Source organism: Brassica rapa, chromosome A05 (genome assembly GCF_000309985.2).
Source record: "Brassica rapa cultivar Chiifu-401-42 chromosome A05, CAAS_Brap_v3.01, whole genome shotgun sequence".
Lineage (NCBI taxonomy): Eukaryota > Viridiplantae > Streptophyta > Magnoliopsida > Brassicales > Brassicaceae > Brassica > Brassica rapa.
The window spans coordinates 8,119,457-8,132,535 of NC_024799.2; the positions used below are offsets into that span (position 1 = coordinate 8,119,457).

The 13,079-nt window shown below is 35.4% G+C and overlaps 1 protein-coding gene and 1 pseudogene across 1 annotated transcript; both read right to left on the reverse strand.

Moving 5' to 3' along the window:
* Positions 1–4,849: 4,849 nt before the first annotated feature.
* Positions 4,850–7,412, reverse strand: LOC103868246 (annotated as a pseudogene).
* Positions 7,413–7,648: 236 nt separating this feature from the next.
* On the reverse strand, positions 7,649–13,061 carry LOC103867997 (protein SMAX1-LIKE 7). Its single transcript, XM_009146093.3, has 3 exons — positions 10,308–13,061; positions 9,491–9,722; positions 7,649–9,405 (listed from the first exon to the last, which is right to left on the reverse strand). Exons 1-3 carry the CDS (start codon positions 11,438–11,440, stop codon positions 7,951–7,953), a joined length of 2,820 nt encoding a protein of 939 aa, XP_009144341.1. The 5' UTR covers positions 11,441–13,061; the 3' UTR covers positions 7,649–7,950.
* Positions 13,062–13,079: the final 18 nt, after the last annotated feature.

Here is a 13,079-nt window from a genome sequence, read left to right on the forward strand (position 1 = left end):
GGGATCCGGAAGAATCAATAAACCATGTATTTTTCGAATGTCCCCCAGTACGTCAAGTATGGGCTTTATCTAAAATCCCTTCGAGCCTCAGTTTATTCCCTACAGGATCTTTTTTTGGTAATATGGATCATCTTTTTTGGCGAGTTAATCCAAAAATGGATGATCATCAATTTGCTTGGATTTTATGGTATATATGGAAAGGTAGGAATAATAAAGTTTTCAGTAACCTGGATGTCGATCCAAGGGAAACCCTTAGACTAGCAGAATTGGAATCTACACTTTGGGCTGCGGCACAGGTGAACAACGACCAAAAACGGGAATTACAGGTACATACCAGACCCATATTGGTAACTTCAGGACGCTGGTGTTTTATAGATGGATCATGGAAAGATAAGGATCTATTTTCAGGACAGGGCTGGTATAGTATCCTACCGGGTTTCGATGGCTTATTAGGGGCACGGAATGTAAGGGCATGTCTTTCACCACTACATTCAGAGGTGGAGGCGCTGATCTGGGCAATGGAATGTATGAGGAATTTAAGACAGCTTCATGTTACGTTTGCAACGGATTGTTCTCAACTGGTGAAGATGGTTTCGGAACCAGAAGAATGGCCAGCATTTGAAAGTTACCTGAAAGATATCAAAGTCCTACAAGGAAGCTTCAACAACTCAGAGATTGTTCATGTACCTCGGACGGAGAATAAAAGGGCGGATAGCTTAGCACGTAGTGTTAGGAAACAATCGTCTTTCGTCGTTCACATGGATGCAGAGTTACCGATTTGGTTTACAGAGTCAAGTTGAGTCTGTGAATGTCTTGTTGTCAAAAAAAAAAATAATTAAAATCTAATATTTTTGAATTGAAAATCTTTTCCCTCCCCCAACAATCTTCTACTTAGATTTCGGAAAAAAAAATAGAAACATTTGCGGAATCTACTAATTTGTTTCTAAACAAGATTTCCCCTTCAATTTCGGAACAAAGAAGATATATATAAAATTTGATCCATAACTACTAAACAATAAACACAATATTCGAATTTCACCAATATAATCTTACTCTCTCCTATTTTGTTAGTTTCACAATAACACACAATAAACAAAGTATTCTAAATATTAATGCAAACAAGAGATGCCTTGCGAGGGTGGTTAAGATATTTCCTCAACTTTAGGGTTTTGTATTGCGTTAAAAAAATTGACCCACACACTTGCGGAACAAGCACAAGATCTTATCATTTCCTATTTCAAATCATAACCATTAAGATTTTACCATAATTTCAAAAACAATAAACAGAATCAACAAAATATTCTTTTCATTTATTTCGCCTAATATGTCTTGCAAAATAAGCAAAGATATTTATTCTCAACTAGGGTATTGTCCCTCTACTATATATTCTACCCGAGTACAAACCCATTCTACACATTCTTTTACCACTTACGCTGATGAAACATTACAAATGGTTTTAGCTGATGAAACTGTTAGTTCTATAATATTTGTATTTTTTTTTTGAATTTTATAAAGTAGACTTTGAACAAAATCATCTCTTCCTATTTTTGAATGTTTTTTTGTAACTTAGTTTCATTATTATTTTTGGTTTGTCTAAATAATGTATTTGTTTTCAAAAATTTCAATAAAATATTTGAACTTTATATTCAACTTTAAAATAAAATATTTATAATTTAATTTAATAAAACCCCAAATATACTTAAACCTCCGATACTTTACTATTTAATTTACCAAATAAACTAAATAAAAATACAATAAAAGAAAAACACAATCTCATAGTTTAAAAATGATGGCTAATCATATTGAACAAGACACACCGAAATCAAACCTGAAAAACATATGAATCTATAACATAATAAGTACAAACAATTAAATTTATCAAATTTTCAAAAGTTAAAAATATATGATTATGAAAAACAAAATCATCCTTTTTTGAACAAGAAGAAAGCCCCCACGTTCTGTCTTGGATGGTATTACCAATATTTCACATTCTTTATCTAATGGAAACGAAGAAACAACAACAAACATACATCGTGATATCAATCAAGAGGATAATGATTTTGTTAGAGGATGATGATTTTATTCATAGCCTTTGAAAAAATTAATTTCCGTAAAAGTTATACCTTATTTATCTATTTCATATATCATACTAACTCATAATTTTTTATTTCATCATATTTTAATGGTTTTCAATAGAAATGTGGTCCAAATTATATTACCTTATCACAGTATGATCAATTTTGTTGCCACCGTGTGATCAAATTATGTTACAGCAATATTTGTATTATGTGATGTATTTTTGTCATTATTTGTATTAAAATTTTGATATATTATATAATGGTGTAAAAAAATTTAATTACATTAAGTAAACAGAAAAAAAACACCCGCCCGGTCGGGCGGGACCAGATCTAGTTGGTTATTATTTCATCAACTTTGTTACCGGTTTTTGCATAAAACATGGGACCCAACACTGTAAGAAACCCTATAATTACCTCCGATAAACATGCCCTAAGAGCATCTGCAATAGTGAGTCTCACCATGAAATTCTTAGCATTATTATAATATACTAGAGATTTTTTCCGCGCTTCGCGCGGATTGTATCTTATAAATTTATTTTATTTATAATATTATTTGTTGGTTTTTTTATATTAACTTTTTGTTTTTCCGATGTTAGTTTTTTTTAATTTAAATTTATATGTTTATATTTTTATATTTTTCTTGTTGTAGATGGAGAATTATATTTTTTATTGATGGTTTTTTGTATGTGACATAAACTTTTTGAAATTTTAAAATAATGTTATATATAGTACGATTAACACATTAAAGAAGAGAAACATATTCAGACACATTTTACACAGGTTTTATATGCATAATTTTAAACATTATATATGTATATATTATAAGTTTGAAACATGTAAATGCTTTCTAAAGCTAAATACTTGTTCTGAGTTTACATAACTTATCGAGAGTTTTATCTCTTTTTAAATTTAAATCACAGAAAAAAAAATATCAAAAAGTCAGTATAAATGGATTTTTTGGGCTTTTAAATCAACACTGAAAAATTACATGAATTAGATAACAACACTTTTATAAACAACTCGATAAAATTTGACCGAGCTAAAGATTTTCACACAATATGTTCTTTCTTCTTCAAATTGCGAAGAGCCTATAGGCACAAGGAAAAAAATTATAATTTTTGCTTTCACTTATATAACATTTTTTCTCCTTTACACACGAAGTTTATTACACTGCTATAAGCAATGGAAAACTCTATTCATATAAGATTCACATCTATGCATTTTGACAAAGAAGAATTTAAGCCATCTTTAGTTTCGGAATGGACAAACTTCAGTCATATACACTATATTTTCTCTATGATTCAAATCTTACAATTTTAATATATGTGCAGATTTCCATGTAAAAAAGCACGCACGCCATCTATCATTCAACCTATTACTTTTTCCAAAGTAAACACTATAATCCTCGTTTGATTAGCTCCACAAACTAATCTCTTTGGATCAGTTTACTAAAAAATATGGATACTAATGTTAGAAAAGAATATAAACACTATCAACAATAAATATTGGCACAAGACTATTTGGTTCAAGGAACATATTCAACGTAATGCGTTTATATCATGGCTGGTTTTGCGGAGAAGACTGCCAACCAAGGATCGCTTGAGGCGTTGGGGGTTAAATGTCTCCGGAACGTGCGTCCTTTGTAATCTGGAAATAGAGACTCACCATCATCTCTTCTTTGAGTGCTCTTTCTCTCGCTTGATATGGGAGCCTTTTGCTACTGAAATTTGGATTTTTCCTCCGGCTGATCTACACTCTGTTGCAGCCTGGATCAATCAACCTCGCGTCAACGTAGATGCGCATGCTACTTCAGTCATCAATCTCTACTTTCAGTCCGCCATCTACCTGCTGTGGAAAGAGCGTAATGCTCGTATGTTCACAGCTGTCTCCTCACCTTCATCAGTCATCCTTGCCTCTTTCGACCGTATGATGCGTGACCGTCTCTTCTCTTACCCGGCAAATTCTTCTTTCTCCTATTCTCTACTTCTTTTTATCTTTCTTGTATAAGACCTCCTTAAGGCTTTTTCTACCTTGAGTTGTTGTTGGTTGTTTTTGTTTCCTTGCTGTAACAAGTTGTTTAAAAACAACAGTGTAACTTTTCAGAAAATGATAATCTTAACATCTTACCAAAAACAACAACAAATATTGACTTATTTATGTGAATATATATTTTATTTTAAATCATTATAGTGGACGAAGAAAACACCATAATTTGTACAACAAATTTTCTTAGATTCACCTCATCATACTCACCATTTTACTATTTTATTTACATAATTTTACATGAGCTTCTTCACCCTCCCCGGTTATTTTATCTTTATTTATAACTACGATATAAAGTTATAAACTATATTATAGATTAATAATTTATTTATCCTTGAAGTCTAACGATTAAAAATAGAACATAATTTAATATAGATATATGATTCTATTAATAAATTAGTAGTTACAAATTTGAAATTTCTAGAAATATCAAAAGTCGTATGTTAGTTAATTATCTTCTTAGTGACATTTATTTTTAATTTTTTTTGGATGAAAATATTTTGGCTGAGGTAGATACTCTCAAAAACCTTGAATTTAGTCCCTTTTATATAGTAGGATATATTTTTTTAAATAGTTAAAGATCCTAATCCAAAAGGTACGTACAATGGTGTTATCTAATTTAGAGTCTTCAGGTCTGAAGCTATAAAACATATTTCAGAAAATGGTTTTGTTCTAAAGAACTTGGCGATCTATTAAATTTTTAATCAGAGTTTGATCTAAAAAACTTGTATTATATTCTATCTTGTATTATATTCTATCTTCTTCTGTTTCCATATAGTCTTAGAGTCAGAATAGGATGTACAAGTTACAAACATATATGCTTATTAACTAACAAATTAATTTTATGTGTTTTGGTAGTAACCACTCATCTTCTTGAAGAACCAATGAAGGAGAATGATAGTAAGCAGAAAAACCATGAAGATGCAGCAAGATTGTCCACTTCCACGTCTTCTTCCTTCACCCGTTGTAGTGTCCTTTATTTCACTACACTCCTCCTCCGTCAACCTTACTGGAACATTCAGTGCTGAAGAACCGCAGATTTCACATACACTACAAAAAAGAGAAACAGAGGTTTTACACAATCCATATGGTTACTAAGCTAATGAACTGAATAGAGTACCTGTTTCCTCTTAGCTTAAACCAAGCTTCAGCGCAATGAAAATGAGCAAGGCCAAGCTCATTTTTGCATTTGCAACCAATCTAAATCAAGTCTACACTTACAAACTTGCCAGAAACTCTATCTGGCGTTTGATCAGAACCAAAATGACAAATCCTGCAGATTCTTTGTCCATTATCACTTTCTTCTCCTCCACCACTCAGATCAATCATGTGAAACTCCTTCTCCTTTGCTTTTTCTGAAGCATCACTCTCGTGACACCATCTTTCCCCATTCTTGAATCATTCTCTTTTTGATCTTCCATCAATACATGGTTTGAGAGAGAGAGTCACTGGTCTCACCCTTGAGGCCAGAGACTACAATCACAGCCTCAGGGACAGATCCACTCGAACTTTCACAAACAGTGATCGAATTTGAACAAGGTATCTGGTCCATTTCATTCATATACACACCAAAAACAAAACCAGGAGTGGTTGTATCAAGATCAAGAATGATTGTATCAGACAAAGAGTTAAACATAAACCCAAAACTGAAAACCTGTAACAGCTAGAACATACTCAAATTATTGGTACGCAGAGTCCTAAAGTACAATAAAGATCGAAACTTTACCAGAATCAAGATCTAGTAGAGTGACAAGGTTTCGTTTTTATTTCAGAAGAATGATAAATCAGACAATTGAATCTAAACCCTTTGCCGGAAACGGATGCGCGCCGCTACAAGTGCTCTCTAATCTGTTGCTCTTCGGTTTCAGTTTGTGTTTTTTCTTTCATAAGATGCCTCAGCTAGATTTTAGGCCAGACTCGAGAATCAATTTTTTTCTCTGCATCGGTCGAGACTCGAGTATGACGACTTTTTTTTCCCCACTACGAAACACAAAAACCTTCCCATCCATTCACAAGTAGCCACGTACCATAAGGATCAAGTCCTAAAATTCCTTAGTTATATATGTTCCAGTCCTTAGTTTTATTAAGCAAAATATTATTATTATATGTGTATTTACCTAAGATTAAGCCCTAAGGATTGGTGATGTTACTCCGTTGCGGGTGGTCTAAGAATATGATTATTGAGAGTTTTTATGGTGGATTTTTAGCGGAATATAAGAACTCCACTCTAAAAATTTCTGCTCTAAGAGCATGATTATCCCTAAATACACATTAGATTAGTTAATGACTATTTAAGTATTAAATTTTAGTGAAGGAATTTAGTTAAGATAGGATTGGAGAAAGAAAAAACACATTAAAAGAGAGGAAGGATTCAAGAATGAAGAGAAGTGTTAATGGAAGGTTCTTCATCAATATACACTTCAGTTCTTATCAGTATACATATAGTTTGTACTATATAAATCATACAAAAGAGAAGTATTCTCAACCATTTGGTGATGTAGTTTTTATTACCATACAAAAACAATTCTAATACAAGCGTGTCTCAAGAACACAAAAATCGTTTCAGTTTTTATTATCTTTCGAGGAGCTTGTACTGAGTGTCGTTCAAGTAAAACGACTGAGCCGTCTCCATGATCCATTTCGCCTCCTCGTCAGTGAGTTTGCTTGTGAACAAAACATCACCTCGGATAAACACCAAGGTGTGTTACAAGCTGTCAAACATACTTAGATCATTAAGCATGATATACACAAAACAAAACAAAAAACATTGAAAAGAGAACAAGAAAAACAAAAAACAAAAAACATTGAAAAAATTGAGAATGAAGAATATGACGACAATGATACAAAAGTTTGTATACTGATAATACACTAGCATACAAAACGTGAGTGACGACAATGACATTTCTTCACTAGGCCGATGATACAAAACGTTACTGCTCCCACAGAAGCATACAAAACGTCTAACGACAAACTATCATGAAACAGGGAGCAAGGCATCGACTCAAATTGGCCATCACCTCTTTCAAATCGTCTGTTTGTTTAGTAAGGAGAAAATAAAGAGTCTAGACCCAAATTGGCTATGTACCTCCTATAAAACGTTATTTATTTTGCAAAACAGGAAACATGGAACGGTGGTTATGCAAATGCAAAACACTTATATACTGTATAACAGTAAAATTTCAAAGGAATGACATTGTGAACCATTCACTATAGAAAATTCAAATTCATAATCTCGTAATGCTGTCAACATCCATGTAAAGCTCAGTGCGCCATCTAAACAAAATTTCTTCATAATCCACATTTCATTAGAAATATAAAAAGGGTCAAGACTCAACTTCGAACTATTAAAAAGGAAAAATTCATTTCGTGTAGAAACGTTGTAATAAACAATTTTGGAATGGACTTAGTGATATCATATTAGTTGCGTTTTTAATAAAATCCTTAATTACTTGTTAATTAATTGAAAGAGAGTAACAGAATGGGTCTTCATATACAAATTAAGCACACCGAAAAATGCAGAATCCTAATATGAAACTGATACTCATATGATAACTAATAACGTTACACAAAATATACAGAAAACCGTAAAATGATAGAAAGAACAATAGCAACTATGGTAAAAACCAACTAAAACCAAAACATGTGGCAATTTGGCCCTCCATTAAAAGCTATATACCACAGTTTAGCTCAGCTATAAGCTTATAATAATATACATTTAGTTGACAAAGCTCAAACTCAAACCAAGCCGATGACAAAAACTCTCAGGAGATCTACATATAACTATCATCACACACTATATATATATATGATAAAATAAAAACCGAAATGATTAGATCACTTCAACTCTCGCCGGTAACTGTATTCCCGCCGTTTCCTCTTCAGCGGTAGAATCTTGAGAGGCGACAAGTTTCACAGCGAAAGAAAAATTGGAATTATACTTTTGTCTCGCTTCAGCGAAGCTTGAAGAAAGAACGGTTTGCATCCACTGATCAACCGTTTTCTCTTCATCTGGTGACCATCTCAAGGCAGCTAGAATCTGAAGGATCGCATCGCTTTCGATCTCTAGACGTGTTTCATGTCCAAACGACCGACGAAAATGCGACAAGATGCTCCTTTGTATGTTCTTCGCTAACCCATCAAAGTCGATCGTTTTGAACGTCACTTTCCCGTCAACTTGCTCGAAAAAATCCTCAAGCCAAGCTTTACTGTTCTCGGACATTGCATGCGCTTCTTCATCTGCGTTTGCTTCTGTCTCATCCACTGGAAGATTCAGATCGAGAAACGAACGTTGAGACTTTACAGCTCGAAGCTCTGTACCCTCTGTTCCTAACTCCTGTCTTCGCTTATTCAGACCGTTCTTGTTAGCATTGTCGGCGAGTTTTATCTGGAGTTTACATTTTTTAGGGGTGAGAACTCTTCCCTCGGAGTATTCGACACGCTCATCAAGAATATTCGAAGTAGTAGCTAAAACTATAACATTCTTCATACCGATCTCTCTTCCGTGCGAGTCACGGAGCTTACCAGTTCTCACAGCATCAGACAGTCTTACCTGATCAGGAAACTCAGCTTTGTCCACGTTCTCGATGAAAACAACAGACTCCACACGCTTGGACACTTCTCCGGCGATGTAGTCAACAACTGTTTTCCCTCTGAATCTATCGTCGAGCCGGTCCTGTGCCTTGAAATCCACGCAAACGCAGTTTTCTCGCCCGCCGAAGAAGGCTTCAGCGAGAGTTGTTGCTACTTTCTTCTTCCCGACTTGATCTGGTCCAAGAAGAGCGAGCCAGACATTACTTGTGGCTGAAGCTAGCTGGCTTCTATCATCTCTGTATCCGCAGATGATCTCGCTAACGGCGTTCACAGCTTCGTTCTGAAACCCTACTTTCCGAGAGAGTAATTCTCTGAGAGACTTGAAGTCTTTGCAGTACCGTGACAATGGTTTCTCTTTGCTCAGCTCAAAGCCTCTCCGGTTAAGTGATACCGGTGTGCTTGACTCCTGGTAGATTGTTCCTAGCCCTAGATCTGTTGTAACACAGCTCAAAGGCGAGTTCGTTGTTGTGCGAGTTGTGTGATCTTCTATATGTTTTGGCTTCGAGATTTTTACAGATAAACCGGGTTGGTGTGGCGGATTCTCAGCTTGAAGGGTTGAAACAAGCTGAAGTGGGAACTGTGGTCTAACAGGCTGGAAGCTGAGTTTAGGAAACGCCGGAGTTTGATGGATTCGTTGACAAATGTCGTCCCATTTCTTCTGCACAGAAGCTAGTGTGTTTGGATCATCTTTAGCCTGCACTGAATGAGAACTAAACACTCTCAAGATAGTAACTGAGAGATTCGAATTCAGAGAAGAAGTTGGTTCATAAAAGCAGCACCTGTCTGAGAATCCCTTTGTCTTGTTCAGATTCCACATTACGTAACCAACAAGGCAACTTCTCTGAACACTGATCACCGGACTTACCTAAGGCTGTGACTTCTTGCTCACACTTCTCGTTACAGAGATGACACCGAGGAAGACGAGACTGGTTCATTGAGTTACTAAACGGTACTCTGAAATCTGATGTTGATGAGAAGAAGCCTCCAAATGGAACAAATGATCCCATCAAACTGTAGATGAAACCACAAAACGTCACGTTTCAATCAAAAATATTTTAGACTTTCCCAACACTAAATACCAGTGTTATAAAAGTTGGGCTCAGAAAGCGCCTATGCGGCAAATCATGTATAAAGCTATTTCTCTAAAGCGATTTTTTTTTAAATTCAGTCCGTTCGTTAAAAAATTGGTCTACACGCCCGTCTAAACATTAGTTTCTTGTAAAATGCATAATTATAGCTTAACTATTTTAAACATTGCTAAAAACAAAAACATTCATCCCGAAAATTCGGTTAAAAAATCGGTGTAGACACCCATCTAAACATCAGTTTCTTGTAAAATGCATTATTATAGCTTAACTACATATTTTAAACACTGCTAAAAGCAAAAACATTTATCCGGAAAATTCAAATCATCCGATAAATAAAAAAATCTTAATTATCCAAACTTTTTACTGAATTGACTATAATTATATAGAAATATATGAATCTAACCAAACGAAATTAAATCGGAGAATTTTTCAAACACAGTATTAGAGATTTCTAGTTTCGAAAAAAAACAAAATAAAACGAAAATAAAGCCACTATAAAAGACATTACCTTGACTTGGGATAAACTCCTTGATTCGAAGATGTAATAGGAAGAAGATGAATATTCCAGTCTTTGTCAATCGTGGGGAACCTCTCGATCAGTTTCAAATACATCTCGTTGCTCGACACACTCCCGACGAACCAGAGCTTCTCACAATGAAGCTTCAACAGCTCCGAGAGCCTCGACACGAGAGCATCACTGGTTAAGACCTTGAGCTCTCCTAGATTCAAAACCGTCCCCGTTTTAGATTTCGAGCAGCTTTGCTCCACGATTCTCCCCAACTCATCGAGTTTCATCTCACCGATCTCTTTCGCTACACTAACGACGCTTAACCCACTAATCTCCAGAGGCAGAAACCCTACCTTTCCTCTGTTGATCGAGTCACTAAACGTTTTGAGCGCTTTACCGCCGCAAGTTCCGACAAGAAGAGGATTCTTCTTGTCTTTCCGACCCAACACTTCCCCGATTCTCCGACAGTTCTCGTCGAAGTCACCGCTATACCCGAATCTCGCCCGACCAGAGCCAGATTCGGTTACGTTACATAGAAACAGTGGAGGACAGCGAGAACGCGGGAACCGCGTCACCGGAGGATGAAGCACGTCGAGCTTTATGTCCGTGCTCCGAAACCCGGCTTCGCCGAACACCCGGCTCACGATCGGGTCATCGAGTATCGACAATATGAAGTACTTAAGCTCAACCTTCAAAACCGACGTCGTTTGAGTAACCCCACCGTGGAGCTGATGGAGATGGTAAGTCTCCGGGTGCCTTCTCTGAGTCGCCTGAGAGCGTTTGATCGCCGCCATGAGGGAGTTAGACACCGGCGGCTCTTCCTCCGCCTCGTTCTCCGTCGTCGTCGTCGTCGTCGGAGAAGGTTTCGAGGAAGGGAGTCTGTCGAGAGATACGCCGACGCAGAGCTCGAGCGCGCGGAACTGGAGGCGGGAAGAGTACGGCGTGCTGTGAGCGGCGCGTGAAATGCAAACTTCGCGGAGAATCGAAGAAGGCATGGTTAAGAGACCGGAGATGGCGTGGAGAGACGTCGTTTGCGCGTGGCTTCTCCTACGCGCGACGGCTACCGCGTCGTCTAGTGCGCGTGCTGTTTCTTCCGTTAAACATTGCCTCGCCGTGGTAACCGGTGTCGGCATCGTCGCCCGCTTTGATCAATTTCAAACTACACCAACCAACAAACAAAGATCGTAAAAGAATAAGGAGAATGCTGAGAAATGTATAAACAAATCGCGCGTGAAATTTCTCGAAATGGATTTTACGACAAAGATATCAAACTGAGTAGTCGCTTTTTTGAAAAAGAAGTATTTTTATTTATTTTTATGTTTTGTTTACTTCTGTTGCTTTGGTTTCAGACCTCAGGCTTACGCTTAGATATGTAAGAAAGAAGAGTCGCTGTTTAACTGGTCTATTGTGAATAGGTCCCACTAATATGTAATATTTATGTTTTTTTTCTTTTCAATTTATAATCATATTTTTGTATTTTTGTTGTTGCCCCCAATCCTCGTGTATATTGAAGGAGCAAAGGCACATGTATAGTGAGCATAGATTCTCTATGGCCCAAGTGAAAGATCTCCTTTTACTTCTATTGGCTTATACTCTTTCAAATTTCAATTAATTTTAGATTTGACAATCCCAACAGTTTTTCACAATTATTCTCTTTCATAATTTTCTCTCTAATTTTTTTAATATCCTCTTCTTTTATTCTTATCTTTAAGAATCTGTTCATTCAGCTGATAAAAATATCTAAATATAAGTATCCATGCATATCTTCTTCTTCTTTTCGTTATTTTTCCAACTTTGTATCCGTATTATACACATTACACTTCCACACCAACTCAATATAAGTTTTGGTCCTTCGGTTTAAGTATCTTGAATCTAGATGCAAGTTTTATTCCTTTTTTGCAAGCTTTCTTTTAGTTTTGTTATACCACTATTCTTAAATATTTGAGAAAATAATTAAAATGACTTAATTCATGCTAACCAACTAAAATCAGGTAATAAACTAAGAAAAATATATAAAGCATCAACACTCATCTAAAAATGAATCGACAAAGCATTAACCATAAGATCATATTGAGTTATACAGGGAAGCACAAAAGCCATTATAATATTTCAGAATCATTACAATTCTCACGTCAAATAAAGGGATCAGTCAAGATCAATAGATGTTGTACTAATCGATTAGTTTTTTTTTTAAAGAGAAAACAAAACATGATGATCATGGTTAAAAAATGTTTGCTTCAAAAAAGTTCTGAACTTGATTGATTTGAATAGAAAATTGATACTTTATGTAAAGGATTTTGAATTATTATGCATTTTAAAAAGATAATAAGAATGATTAATTAGACAGGTCAACTTAAATTATAATTAAGAATATATTCAGTGGTAGACAGTGATATAATTTTACTTTTAAGAGATTAGATGGATGTGATATGGTAAAGAATAAAAACAGGAGTAAGTGATTAGGCCCCAACCCCCTTTATAAATTCCACCACCACCATTTATATGCTACTTTTGTGTCGTTGTCATTGCAAAAGTCTTTTATTAATAATAATGAAGAAGAAAATAAAACTTCCTTTGTGTTCTACTTTTTATATTCTCCATTGCAAAGGCCTCCTTTTGTCTTTCCCCTTTTGGAAAAGGAGATTTACTCAACGAGCAATAATTATTACCAGTGAAATAGTTTTTGATATTATCACACCAGTTAAGGACAAACAAACATCGATCACCGGAACATCGGCTTAATAAAATTTTTTAGATTTATTTTTGTTTCAA